We start from the raw sequence: 13543 nt of genomic DNA on the forward strand, positions 1-13543 counted from the left end.
CAGCTGGACGGCAATACGGCCAGCACAGCTCCCCACCCTCCATCACCGCACGGTGGCAGCAGCACACATCCGTCCATAGAAAAAAAAGAACAAATGAAACAAAAAAACACGGCGGCGGGTGTGGCTGTGTGCGTGGCGCTGCGGGTGTCTGCCAGCCCTGGCCGCAATAAAAACAAAACAAGAGGGAAGGAAATGTGTGCTCCGCCCCACAGGCCCTCGTCGCACGCCCACACGTCACGGCTCCCTCAGCGCGCCGTTCGTCGCGGCCCCTCCTCATGCGCGCAGCAGGCGAGGCGCACAGGGCCGTCGTCATGAGCGTGTCGGTGGTGTGCGAGTGGAGCAGTTGGGCGGAAACACACGGCACCCCTCACAGGAAGAGTGCCGCAGGAAACAATTAAAAGAGGGAAGAGTAGAAAAGAAAAAACGTCCATAGTGATTGCCCCCAAAAGCAAAAAGAAAAGGGGCGTGGGGACGTTGGAAAAAAATGAAAATCACAAACACATAAAAATAAAAAAAGAATTTTAAAACAAGAAAGTAGCAAAAATTAAAATTAATTTAAAATACGCTCAAAATAAGCAAAAAAAGATTTTATGAGAGAAATTTGTCCCTATGGGAAAGTAATTCTGTGCTGGGAAATCGCAAGTGTCCCACGCGGCAGCCAGTCACGTCTCACAAAGCCGCAATCCCCCATAGTCCCAACAGAAGAAGCAGCGATGGCAGTAGTCCGCTCTCACGCATGGTGCCGGCATCGCTGTTATTCCCCCGCGACAAGTTTCCAAGGCTGCTGTTGAGTGCCGTGCCATTCACGTCCCTGTTCTGTGGGTGTATCTCCTCATGCACATTTTTTTCTCCTACTGTCTCCCAATCCTCAGCGGAGCTCGTGCTCACCTCAGTATTCACTGTGGTTCCGTCTTTCCCCACGCCCATAGTTGTAGGGCCATTTGCATCTTCTGCTTTGGCAAGGTTTCCCGTAGGAGTTTTGAGTGGTCCATCCTCCTGCGTTTTGTCTCCATATCCTGTGGTCGCCGTTTGGTAGCCATCAGCAGTAGAACCGCCATCCACATTTTGATGCCCATCAGGAGATGTTCCTGACGCCAAATGCTTTACGGACTCCTTGCCTGCTGGGGAACTCGTTACAGTGGACACTGCGGATGCACCGCCCGCACCACTTTTCCCCAACAGCTGTCCTTTTTGCTCCTTCTGTTCACCAGAAAAAGATGGAATCACGTTTCCTTGACCATTTTTGTTCACCAAAGGTAAAATGGAGGCTTCATTGGGATTGAGGGCTTCCATCTCGTTGTCACCCTCCTCCTCCGCCTTCCTCTGGGCGTCAACGCTGTCACTTGTAGAGATGGATGATGGTGTTGAATCTCCTGAACGGCCTTTAGCTGCATCCTTCATCGAATCGGATGTGGTTGTTCCTTCACCGTGTTTCTCTGCCTCAGCATCCTCTAGAGACGCTTCTGGTACCTCGAGATCCGTTTTGGTTTGTGACGGCGGTGTGCTTCGCTTCTCTTCTACTGAATCCCGTGATTCTGCTGGTGCTAGTGGGGTTTCTTCTGCTGAGTACGCCGGTACTGGCGGTGTTGGCGGTGATTGAGGGGCGCTGGAGGTGTCTCTCTTCACCACCTCACTCTGCCCTTTCTCGCTTTCTGTTGCATCCTCATTAGCCTCTGTACTTCCTGCTTCTCCTTGTTTATCAGAGATGTGCGTTTTTGTTTCGGGACCTGACTTCTCCGGTGCCTTCACGATGGGCGAATTGGACTGTCCAGGCGTTTTTGTTTGTACTGACGGACCACTTACCTCTGAAGATAACTCGACCTCAGAAGTGAGCGTATCGCCAGGGGACTGTGAAACATCACCCTCTTCGGAAAGAGAAATTGGAGGAATACCACCAACAGACAGAGAAGTTCCCAACGAAGAAATCATATTTCCTTTGGAACCTTCAACAGAAAGAGGCTCCAAAGGGGAATCTACGTCAGGACCTCCACGTGAGCCACCTTCATTTCCAGCACTGTTGCCACCACCAGAGCTGCCAACAACAGCTGCCAAACCATCAGCGTGTCCAAAAACCGTACCGCACCACAGCACGCAGAGGGCACACACCAGCAGCACACGGCCAGTCATCATCGCCATCACTCCTGTCAATTGCGTGCAGCCTTCAGCACAAACTAACAACACGTCAACGCAGAGTGAAAGGCAAAAGGGGATACAAAGCACAGTAAAAAACATCAGCAGCAGCAGCACGCACTTCATGGGAAACATTAAACCAATAAAAGTCAGAAAACGCACAACGCTCTGTAATGATTTAACAAAAAAAAAAAGCACACAAACAAAGGGAAAACAAAACTAAATTAAAAAATCAGAAATGAGAAAAACAGTAAAAACACAAAAAACAAGCTGCACCAAATGGCTCCAGTGTGCATGCACCCATCCTCAAATGTGATTCCACGCAAACAGTTGTGGGCGTGCCATGCTTGTGAGTGTGTCTGGGATGCATTCAACGTGACGGATACAGGGAGCAGCAACGCGGAGCACACAGCAGCGCAGCAGAAGCAAATGAAGCAAATCACAATCATTGTTTTCTCTTATTTATTTACATCGGATCACAGTGGACGCGCACAAATCCCCGCGGCTGAGTGCTGGCACGCACAGCCCGCATACACCTCTTTAGCTCACAGTGGTGTACGCCAGCGCGGATGCGGCAAGCAGCAGCGTGGCACACACCCACGCAGAGCTGCTGAGGCTGCCGTCGATTTCACGAAGAAGTGACGGTGTGCGGGTGGTCGTGGTTGGCGCCTGTGTTGTCGTAGTCGTCGTGATCGTAGTTGGTGCGTCGGCCTTCTTTTATTCATTTGCCGTAACGGTATTCGTATGTTCTGTCCGTCCATTAGACCCCCCACCATCTTTTTCCCGTGTATTATTGGAACTATTTTGTGACTGTGGCGTTTCAGTTATTGTACTCGTTATATTTGACGCAAGAGTCTCCATTTTCTGTGAATCTTCCGTCCCTCTCCCTTCGTCCTTTATCTCTTGTGGAGGAGAATTTGTACTACGCAATTCCACTTCCTGACCTTGTTCCTCTTCCTCGTCAACCTTTGGAAAGGCATTTTGTTCGGTTTCATCTTCACTCCCTGCCGCGCACACCGATGGGCAGCAGCACAGGGCGAGCACCAACAGGGCGCACAGCAGACGGCACGTCATCATCATCGTGAGTGTGGTCGTTCAGTGGTGTGGAGCTGATCTGCACAGTGAGGGACATGGAGAGCAACAGGGGAGACGAGAGGTGCGGCAGACACACACAGAGGGCAATCCACATGAGGAGAGGGCAGCAGTCAGGCATGCACCGTACGCCGCACACCACGCACGACACACACTCCAATCCACGGCAACACGCACACACACACACAGCCCTGCCGCAACACCAACACACAGATGGAGGAGGGAGAAGCAAACAGGAGCGGCACACAAGGCTCCACCGCATGCACATACCGCGAGAGCGGTCCGTCGTGTCGGCACCCCTCACGGAGGGTACGCACACACAAGAGGAGGTGCAGCGCACACAGCAACACAAAAGCAGAGTAACAATAAGAAAAGGAATGATCCCCGCACACCACGTGGATTGTTGGCCCACGGGAAGCGCAGCCAATATTCATCACAAAAACAATTCAGTTGCCATCGACCCTCGTTCATATTCAGCACACACCACTTCATGCAGACCCAGGCACCACAGCAGCAGCAGCAACACACGCAAAAATAAACGCAGAGAATGGAATAAAGCAAGCCACCATTTATTTGCGTTTCTGTTTGGATCTTGGAAGATGCCTGCATGCGTTTCCTTTTGTTTTTGCGGAGGGCAAACCTTCATGACTGGGTCGTGTGTTGGGGATTTCTGCAGGGTGCACAATTATTATGTTTTCTTTCCTCTTGTGAATGTTTCTTGTGTTGGTGCAGCCAATAATTCGGTTTGTGTTGTTCCTGCTTCTCGTTGGCAAAGTGCTGCAATAAAGGATAATCTTCCGGGCCGCTGGCCGAATCCTGAGCTTCTCAATAAAAACCAAACACGATAGAAATAAGTGGGGGATCAACGGAATAAGAGTGGATTCACCACATCCTCAAAGGCCTAACACCAGGTGACTGTATGTTTATATACCATCCGTCAGCCACAATCGTGGCCCGCTCACTCTATTCGGGTAGGATACATGTATTTATTTATTACTTACGAGGTGGCAGACTTTTGGGGTCCTGCAGCCACAAGACCCCGCCGCGTGGTGGGAACCAAAAGGGGGTGGGTGCGATGGTAAAAATAAAAATTATCCGGCCGCTGTCGGCTCCCTAAATTCGTGGCCTCCCAAAACTCATACGGCAGAAAAGTGTCGTGCAGAAGTGTACATTCGTTTTGTCAGGGTGTATATATACACATTCATTAAGGCAGCCAGCTCTCCCGCGATCATTCGCTACAAAAGCTCCTAAAAGGGCTCAAGCACACCCGCAAGACTCCCAGCAGGAAAAAAGGGAAACACGGCGTGACTGACACGACTCAAAGTCATGTTTCTAAAACGATGCGTGGATGACTCTGTCGACGCCACGCACGCACCATATGCCATCAGCTCCTCCACGGCAATAATCCCGCAGCGTGCGGAGAGGAAGTTTCATGAGTGCATTATTTTTGGAGCCAAACAACTGTACCGTCAGCAGAGGGCAGCGGTCGGCAGGGGAATGTGAAGGTGGTGGGACTGTTGGGGAGGGTCGATGCACAGTTTCCCCCACAAATACGAGGCGGGTGAAGTGAAACACACTCGTCTGAACGTCACCGGCCACCAAAACGCATTGCTCCCCGCTGTTAATATTGATGAGCTCGAGGCTGGAGCAACTACTCGCAATGCGTGAAAGCGTCTTCCTGCACTGACACTGCGATTCACATCAGACGGGCAACTTCAGAACAGTCGATCCCCAGCAGTAAAATGCAGCTGGCAGCGACGCTGTGGATTCTCGATTCCACAGGCAACGAAGGGCGGAGAAGACAACTGGTCTCCCCAGCTGCGCGGCATCCATCCATTCACTCTGTGCGTCCGGAGTGCCCCGCAGCTGCCTTGAGAGATGCGGCGGACAGACCTCCCTTATTTTCGCCTCCATCCGTCGACGAAGACTTTCGCGGTGGTGTCGACACACACCGAAGTCTCCCTCGTGCCCGCCAAACAAAAGACACACCCGTTGAGCAGCGTCACGTGCGTCGACGGCCACGCAAATAAATATCCACCGCAACGCAAAGTGTTTCTTATTGGGCACCAATAGAAAACTGGAGGCGGCGGCCTGGACAACACACACAACAAATCACACGCCAGGCAACGCTGAGATACATGCGAAAGGGCCAACGCGGGATCAGCAGCACAAACACTCGAGAGCTGCTGCGTGAACTCCACGGCAAATGGATCAGCCTCAACGCATGGGACACTAATTACGGCGGGTGACGGCGCGAAAGCCAACGGTTGCGCAAGGCCGGGAATTGTGGGGACGGCATCCAAACCCTCCCGGGATTCGTGTGCCAAGACACGCAAATAATCCGTCCCTCGGTGCAAGTCGTCACCACAATCCTCATCGCTCTCCTTTTGCCGTCATTCGTATTGTCACACTCAGAGCCGTTGAGGGAAGATGCTGCCATGATGATTGTGGCATCACACTGAATGAAACAAGACAATGCCTCGAAGTGTGCCGAGTGCAGGCATCCCGTCAGGAGGCGACACGGCGCACTCCTGAGGAAGCCCGATAAAAGACCGTCAAAAGGCTCTCATACGCCATCTTAATCTCGTCCAGCGGGTTCGGCTTCTTCTGCTCCTTCGGCGCATAGTCCCTCTCCGCAGCACCAACAGCCGCTGCCGTAGACCACGCTGCTGCTGCAATCATTCTCACAGAGAGACAAGGAGGAGAGTGTGTGGAAGTGTGTACCGAGAACACAGCGACTGTCATTGCCAGAGGCGGTCATCGTGGCACCGTCCGTCACGCGTCATCACACACCAAGCAACGCACGCAACCGGCAGTGCAAATACATTCTTGCAGAGCACTGTGCAACTACTTATGTGTGGGTGCCAGTTCGAGGAACAAAAAAAAGAGAAGCATAGGGAGACACATCAACACAGCAAGAGGCACAGCTGGATGGAAGCGGTACATTCGGTACGGCTCCAATTTCAACAGACACAGTGGCAACAAACACCCACAAAAAACAACAAAAAAAAACACGGCGGCAGGGTGTGGCTGTGTGTGTGTGGCGCTGCGGGTGTCTGACCGCCCTGACCGCAAAAACAAAACAAAACAAGAGGGAACAAATGTGTGCTCCGCCCCACAGGCCCTCGTCGCACGCCCACACGTCACGGCTCCCTCAGCGCGCCGTTCGTCGCGGCCCCTCCTCATGCGTGCAGCAGGCGAGGCGCACAGGGCCGTCGTCATGAGCGTGTCGGTGGGTGTGCGAGTGGAGCAGTTGGGCGGAAACACACGGCACCCCTCACAGGAAGAGTGCAGCAACAAACAATTAAAGAGGGAAGAGTAGAAATGAAAAAACATCCATAGTGACTGCCCCGAAAAGCAAAAAAAGAGAAGGTATGGGGAGTAAAAGATTAGAAAAAGAAAAAATTAAAGAAAATAAACCATTAAAAAATGAAAAAAAAACTCACAACGCCCCGAAGGAAGTAAAAAACAAGGAAAATAAACACAAAAAACAAGTAGCAACAAAACAACAACATGAAAAAAGAAAGTAAAAGAAAAGTAAAAACACAAAAAACAAAGAAGAAGGAGCTACAACAAATGGCTCCAGCGTACATGCATTCACACAGACATGCGTCCTCGCAAACAGTTGTATGCGTGTCGTGCATACGAGTGTGTCTGGGATGCGTGCCAAGTGACGGATACAGGCAGCAGCAACGTGGAGCACACAGCAGAGCAGCAGAAGCAAATGAAGCAAAACACACAATCATTTTCCATTAGTTACCACGAAATAAAACAAAAGAAGCTCACAGATCCCCGTGGTTGAGTGCTGGCACTTATAGCCCTCATTCACTTCTTCAGTTCAGTGTCCCGTAGGTGAGCGCAGCCAGAACAAGCGGTGGCAGGGCATGCAGACGGGTGTCATGGAAGCAGGCGTCAGTTCCCACACTGATCTCCAGTGCGTTCTTTGTGGGCGCAGAGGAAAGGGGAGCCGGCATGCTTGCCGCCGTAGAATTTCCTTTGCTAGAAGCAGTGTCGGTGGTGGTGGCGGTGTCCTCTTCGGCGCCTCCCGCTGCACCCCCGTCCTCGCCGGTCTGGGACAGCTGAGTCGGTGGCGCGGCAGCAGTCTCTTCCTGCAGCTCCACTGGAGGGTCATGGGAGGAGTGGCCGCCGCCTTCTGCGGGCTCCGGATCTGGTATGGATTCGGGTGCAGGAGAAGCAGCAGAGGCAGAATGTGAAGGGCTTTGAGGATCACCAGAGGGGGCGGAATCCAGTGCTCCCATGGCTGCAGCAGAAGTATCCGTCGTGGCCGCAGCGTCAGCAACAGCGCCGCCTGGAGTTGCAGGTGGAGGAGGAGGGACATCCGCGGAATTCTCGACGACAGCAGGAGAAGGTTCAGAATCCGGTCTGGAAGATGTTTCACGAGAAATCTTGTCTTCTTGAGGGCTCGGAGGTTCTGCTTCCAAAGGTGTGGCCGGACCAATTTCACCAGAGTCACTCGGAGCTTCAGCCGGTGAAGGGGCACCAGCCGCACCCGCAGCGCCAGCAGTAGGAGATTCTGAATTTTTTTTGGAGGCGTCACCGGGAGCCTTGTCTTCTTGAGGGCCCGGAGTACGTGCTGCAGGAGGTTTAGCCGGAACACTTGCAACGATGACATCCTTCTCTACGTTACTCTCCCACCAACTCTTCACCGCGCTTAAAGTAAACGTGGAGACGTTGATCGTGAAGACACCATGCTCCGCACCATCTTCTATACGTTTCTTAACATCCTCGGGCGCACAGTTTCCGACGCCCATGTCGCAAATCATCTGCCCAAAATCAACGGCTGCATCCGTGCAGTTGTACCACAATGGCTTCCCAGGGAGCTGCCAACGCGCAACATTACCGTCACCCGCACACTCTGCATTCACCTGCGTCACCTCCTGCTCTTGCTCCTCCACTTCCTTCGCGGCAAACACGCATGAGCAGCAGCAAAGCATTGCAAACGCCAACACGACACAAAACACACGGCGCATTATCGTCAAAACTTTCGTTGTTGAATAACGTGGATTCGATCTGCAAGAGCATGAGAAAGCAAAGGGAGAGAGACAGCAGCTACACCACGCACAGCCACCGCATGGTAATAAATGGCAGCAGTCAGAAGAAGCGCACACCAAAAAGACAGATGGGATCATTACAACCGCAGAACTCACACACCGCCACGCAAACCAAAACTTAAAAAGGCGGAAAAAAAACAAAAAAAGAAAAAAAATGATGGGAGTCCAGCAGAACTCCAGGGGTGAAACATAAAAAATCAATCGGACAGAAATTTTATTTCATTTGCCATGCAGCGCAATAGAAACGACCGTGTGTTTGTGTATATACATATTGCCTGCACAAACAAAAAAGATCGTCCTGTTCCACCAGCCCACACAACATCCCTCACACTTCATTGCGGCATCCGGCCTGTTCCTCCAATCCTCCTTTCGTGCAGCCCGTGGGACGCACAGCAATGAGGCCGGCACCGTGTGTGGGCAGAAAAAAGAAAACAAAAGGGGAAACACGTCACTCATGAAAGTGTACATCTTCAACAATTGAAAAAGAAAAGCATTATTAAAACAAAGCACCAAAATCAAAATAAAAACACCAAAGAAACAATCGCATACAAAAAGAAACATGCAGGCGTCACCACACACAAAAAAATGAAGCGTAATGGGAGTATGCCTATCCAACCACAACACAAGTAAAACAATAAAAGAAACAAAAAGCCGAAGCGTGGGACGACCAGCGCACACACTCTCATTGCTCCCGTAAAGCAAAACACACACACAGAGGGAGAGAGAGAGAGAGGTCGCCCACTCAATGCAATAAAAACAAAACAGAAACAGTTACGGTGCTCCGCCCATGCAGCCAGGCAGGACGGCAGCGGTGCGTGTCGTGCAAAAGAGAGCACCAACGGGCCTGCATGGGTGTGCATGCATATATACAATGGGCACATTATGTGTGTGTCTCGTGGGGTGAGGTGAGGGCGAGAGTCCATGCAAGGGGACACACACACAGAGAGAGAAGGAAGAGTGTGTGTGCGGGCGGTGCACGGCTCTCTCACACTCACTCTCACGCGGCCACCACCGCAGCCGCAGCCGCACACGCAACAACAAGAAGAAGCAAAAGAGGGGAGGTGCAGTGGAAGACCGCGGTGCTGCTGTCACTGTTTTGTGTAATCGTCGCCGTATGATTTGTTTGAGTGACGGTGACTGTTGAATGGGGTGATGCATCACTCATTTTGACGCTGCTGTTTTCACCGTCTTTAGGCGGCGTCATGGAGGTTGTTTGAGTGGTAATGGCCGGTGCGGCTGTGGAAGTTTCCTGAGGTTGTTCCAAGGAAGGAGTGACTTTTTCACGCTCCTGCACCTCTTCTGACGGTGCGGCATCAATAATTTCAGTACTGCTCGGAGTATCGTCAGTGCGTTCCCCACTATTACGGCCGACAACATCGTTGTTACCTGAATGAGATGGCGGATCAATACTCTGTTGATTTGCAATTGTTTCATTCTTCCCCTCCTCTTGACTGGATAAAATCTCCGGTTTCCCTGGTGGAACTTCTTCTGGTAAATCTTGCATCTGTTCTCCCGATGGTTTCGAATGTGTCGATGGAACCGCATTTTCGGAGCTGGATGGTGTCCGCTGTATTGTAGACGATTGATTCTGTAAATCAGCTTGCGATTGCGGGGATCCGGGTGCGGAATCCTCAGCTTTCCTCAGCTGCGTTTGCTCTGCGGAAGGTTTTACCGCTACACCAGACGCCGTTTGACCGCTGGCATTGTCGGGGGCTCCAGAACCACCACTCGCAGAAACACCGGGTTGAACACCATGACCTGCCGTCCCCTCCTCGTCACATCTACCGCCGGCACCGCACCACAGCACGCAGAGGGCACACACCAGCAGCACACGACCACTCATCATCGCCATCACTCCCGTCACTTGCGTGCAGCCTTCAGCACAAACTAACTCCCCGTCAACGCAGAGTGAAAAGAAGAGAAAAGGTATTCAGCCACGCACAGGACAAATTATGGCAATTTGCACACACCATGAGGCGGTTTGAATCAGTGGGAAAGAAAAAAACACACACCGCCCCGAAAATCAGAAATTTTAAAAAAAAGTCAAGAGTCCGGCAAGACTCCCGGAAAGGATGAATAAAATAGATTAGGTCGCAATTTTATTTCATGTGCCATGCAGCACAATAATAGATGACCGTGTGTTTGTGTATACATCTTCCCCGCGAAAAATAGCAGAAAATAATATGAGAAAAAAAGAGATCTTGCTGCTCCACGAGTCCACACAAAATCCCTCATATTTCATCCGGCATCCGGCCTGTTCCTCCGCTCCTCGTACGTGCATTCCGTGGGACACACAGCAGTGAGGCCGGCACAGCGACTGGACAAAAAAGAAAACAAGAGCGGGAAACACGTCGCTCATTACAGTGTGCAGCAGTCAAACAGCCATTGGGAAAACACAAAGATAACTATTATTCCAATAAAACACAGGCAGCAAAAAAAAGAAAAAAGCAAAAAGATATAAAATGAGGTCCTTTACAACATTCGGTAAGCCCCAGCGATGAAGTCGCACCTTGTCGCGGTGCTGGGGCTCTGGTTGCATATAGGAACTTCGATGCGGTGCGTTGCGGCGAGCACAACGGAGACCAAGACGACTCCACCCCTCGAGAAGGTTCCACGCCATGCCCGGTGCGGGAGGTGAAGCGGTCTGCCTGCAGACTGTCGGGCAAAACTGCACGGCCGTTTCGCTGCGGCCACTCCGTTGATATCACCCGTGGCGGTGACGTCCACAAGAACCCTGGACCGAGGAGGATGGCTTCATCACTAATTGGCAGCTCAACATTGCAGGCCTCTCGTCCATAAAAAAGATTGCATCTGCTGCGCGACTAGAGCAGCATCCACCTGACATCGTTCTTCTCCAGGAAACAAATACTCAAAGTGCCACAGCGGCAAAACTAACCGGCCATAATAGCTTTTTTCAGGCCGCACTGGGCGCGGTGGTGGCGTTGCTGTTCCGGTGCGCCACTCTCTACCGTGCGAGCGCCTGACGCTCCCTGGCACAAACTGCCTGGAGACCGTTGCTGTCCGTGCACCTCCACAGGGCCGTCCCAGCATCTGCGTGGTGAATCTCTACAGCCCTCGCACAGCAACCGTTCAGAGCTCTTCGTTTATTACTGCCATTCGTCGCTCAGGCCCGCAGCGATGATCGCGGGTGAACTGAATTTACATCATGGACTCTGGGACAGTCATACACCTTCAACGACTGGAGGAGAGGATTTGTCCTCTACTTTAATTGATATGGATTTCGGGCTGGCAAATGACCCGGCGCAGGCAACGCGGATCACAAATCGTAATGTCTCATTCCCTGACGTGGCTTCGTATCGCGTACTGCGTGTCACCCGCTGGCAATCTACCCCCTACATGGATTCGGACCACTGCTTAATATCTTACTCGGTGTGGATGGATGATGGCACTCCGCGACTAGCCAACACGCTGCCTCGGCGGGAGAAAGCCACTTTTGCCCTGCGCAAAGCGGACTGGCCTGCTTTTACATCGTTGTGTGAAACACTCCTTGCCGCCGCGTCCACATGTCTGGAAATTCGCAGTGGTATCTTACGAGCAGCTGAGCGCCATATCCCGCGCGGCAGCCGCGACAGCCCAAAACAATCTGGACGAACGAAATGGAACAAGCCGAGCCCGCCGCCAAAGCAGCACACAAAGCACACACATCGCCTCGCCAGGAGACAGCCTGCTTCGAGCCGAATTCATCCAAAAAGTGGAGGACTAAAATCAAACATTACGCCGTGGCTTCGCTATGCTTCTGGAAGCCCGCGCGGAAGAACTTGGGGCTTCATCCAGCCCGAGCTGGCGATATCTCCGCGGCGTGGCGGCGCCGCACCCTCATCCCCTGGAATCAGTGGTGCTCCGAACTGATCCTCGGACCGCGTCTGCGCTCCGCCTCGGCAACAGACAAATCTCCTCGTCCATCATTTTGTGCGGTTTCACGTGCCACATTACATTATACTGCTGCTCGCCGCGCTCCATTGCCCCTTGGTGACCGGGAAATGGGTCGGCCTCTCACGCCGTATGTACTTGACGTGGCCTTCCGCGACTCTTCGCTCGGCTCAGTCCCTGGCCAGAACAACATGTTGAATGAGTTCATGCACCATCTCGGGCCCGTTGCGCGCGGCCCTCTTAGAACGATGATCCACAACTCCTTCGCAAATGGCAGCCTGCCTGGCTCCTGGAATACGGTGGACACCATTCCCATTCCCCAACCTGGGAAGGATTCATGCCGCCCAGTGAGTTACAGACCTACCACGCTGCTCTCTTTTTCACTAAACCGAAGGAATGATTCACCGCCGTCTATCAGCGTTATTGCCGCACCGCCCACGTCAATTCGGGTTCACACCTTCGCGTTCAAAATCGGACGTTGTGACAATTGTTATTGGTAAAATTACCCGTAAATTGAATGAGTTTGGCATTGTGGAGTATGCGCGCCCTGGAGGCGGCGCTCCCACACGCCACCCTCGTCACCATCGCTCGCTCGTGGCCTCGATTGATTTTTTGACTGCTTTCGACACCGTTGACCATGGGAAGTTATTCGGCATGCTTGACAGACTCCCGCGCCTTGGCCCCAAACCGAACGTCGGCTGCATAACTACCTGCGGGGCCGCTATGTTAGAGTATGCACTCGCGAACAGCACTCCCGGAAACAACTCGCCTCAACTGGAGCACCACAAGGCAGCGTCCCGGGACCAAACTCTTCCTCCACTGTGTGTGATGTGCTGCACCGCCTGGGCAACAGCTATCCTGCCGCCGCATTCATGTACACTGACAACCTCAAAATTGTTGCCTCAGGTGCGGACATCCATGCATCTGCTGCGGCAATGCAACCGGTCCTGTCACTTACAACGACATGGGCTGCCGAGCACAACCTAAAAATCAACGATGATAAGAGCGAAGCTGCTCTATTCCACATCTCTTCACACACACGGTCTGAAGAGGAAATGGTCGATCTCCTTCCTGGCAATAGGAACCTACGTATTCAGTCCCGCCCAGTGCGCCTACTGGACACCACGTTCGATCAACTCCTTAATTTTGGTCCGCACGCTTCCACCGCTGCAAAGCAGACCATGCCACGCCGCTACCAATTGCGACCGGTCGCACAGGCTGGTGCGTTCCATCACACTATGCAATCCTTTTCGATTGGATCCGTCCATGGTGTGTCACTGTATTATGGCGATGCAATTGTCCCATGCCTTGCCCACACCTGCCTCCATAATATGGAAGGTCCTGTACCGCAACAGTTG

General features: G+C 52.4%; 3 protein-coding genes and 2 pseudogenes across 3 annotated transcripts, besides 6 other annotated features; all 5 read right to left on the reverse strand.

The window, feature by feature from the left end:
• Window positions 1-13543: part of a sequence feature (areas not merged during assembly with more than two copies in the genome that could not be assigned to a particular haplotype) that runs on past both edges of the window.
• Window positions 481-561: a sequence feature (A-rich).
• Window positions 670-2136, reverse strand: Tc00.1047053503973.50 (mucin-associated surface protein (MASP), putative; the record flags this gene model as incomplete). Its single annotated transcript, XM_815312.1, has 1 exon — window positions 670-2136. One exon carries the CDS (start codon window positions 2134-2136, stop codon window positions 670-672), a length of 1467 nt encoding a protein of 488 aa, XP_820405.1.
• Window positions 2311-2399: a sequence feature (A-rich).
• On the reverse strand, window positions 2671-3210 carry Tc00.1047053503973.57 (annotated as a pseudogene).
• Window positions 4207-4471: a mobile genetic element.
• On the reverse strand, window positions 4622-5785 carry Tc00.1047053503973.64 (annotated as a pseudogene).
• Window positions 6606-6785: a sequence feature (A-rich).
• On the reverse strand, window positions 7061-7855 carry Tc00.1047053503973.70 (serine-alanine-and proline-rich protein, putative; the record flags this gene model as incomplete). Its single annotated transcript, XM_815313.1, has 1 exon — window positions 7061-7855. The coding sequence occupies one exon, from the start codon at window positions 7853-7855 to the stop codon at window positions 7061-7063; it is 795 nt and encodes a 264-aa protein (XP_820406.1).
• Tc00.1047053503973.80 (mucin-associated surface protein (MASP), putative) lies at window positions 9292-10146 on the reverse strand (the record flags this gene model as incomplete). The annotated part of the gene is made up of 1 exon (XM_815314.1): window positions 9292-10146. The coding sequence occupies one exon, from the start codon at window positions 10144-10146 to the stop codon at window positions 9292-9294; it is 855 nt and encodes a 284-aa protein (XP_820407.1).
• Window positions 11215-13543: part of a mobile genetic element that runs on past the window's edge.

This window comes from Trypanosoma cruzi, genomic scaffold (genome assembly GCF_000209065.1).
Source record: "Trypanosoma cruzi strain CL Brener 1047053517083 genomic scaffold, whole genome shotgun sequence".
Classification (NCBI taxonomy): Eukaryota; Euglenozoa; class Kinetoplastea; order Trypanosomatida; family Trypanosomatidae; genus Trypanosoma; species Trypanosoma cruzi.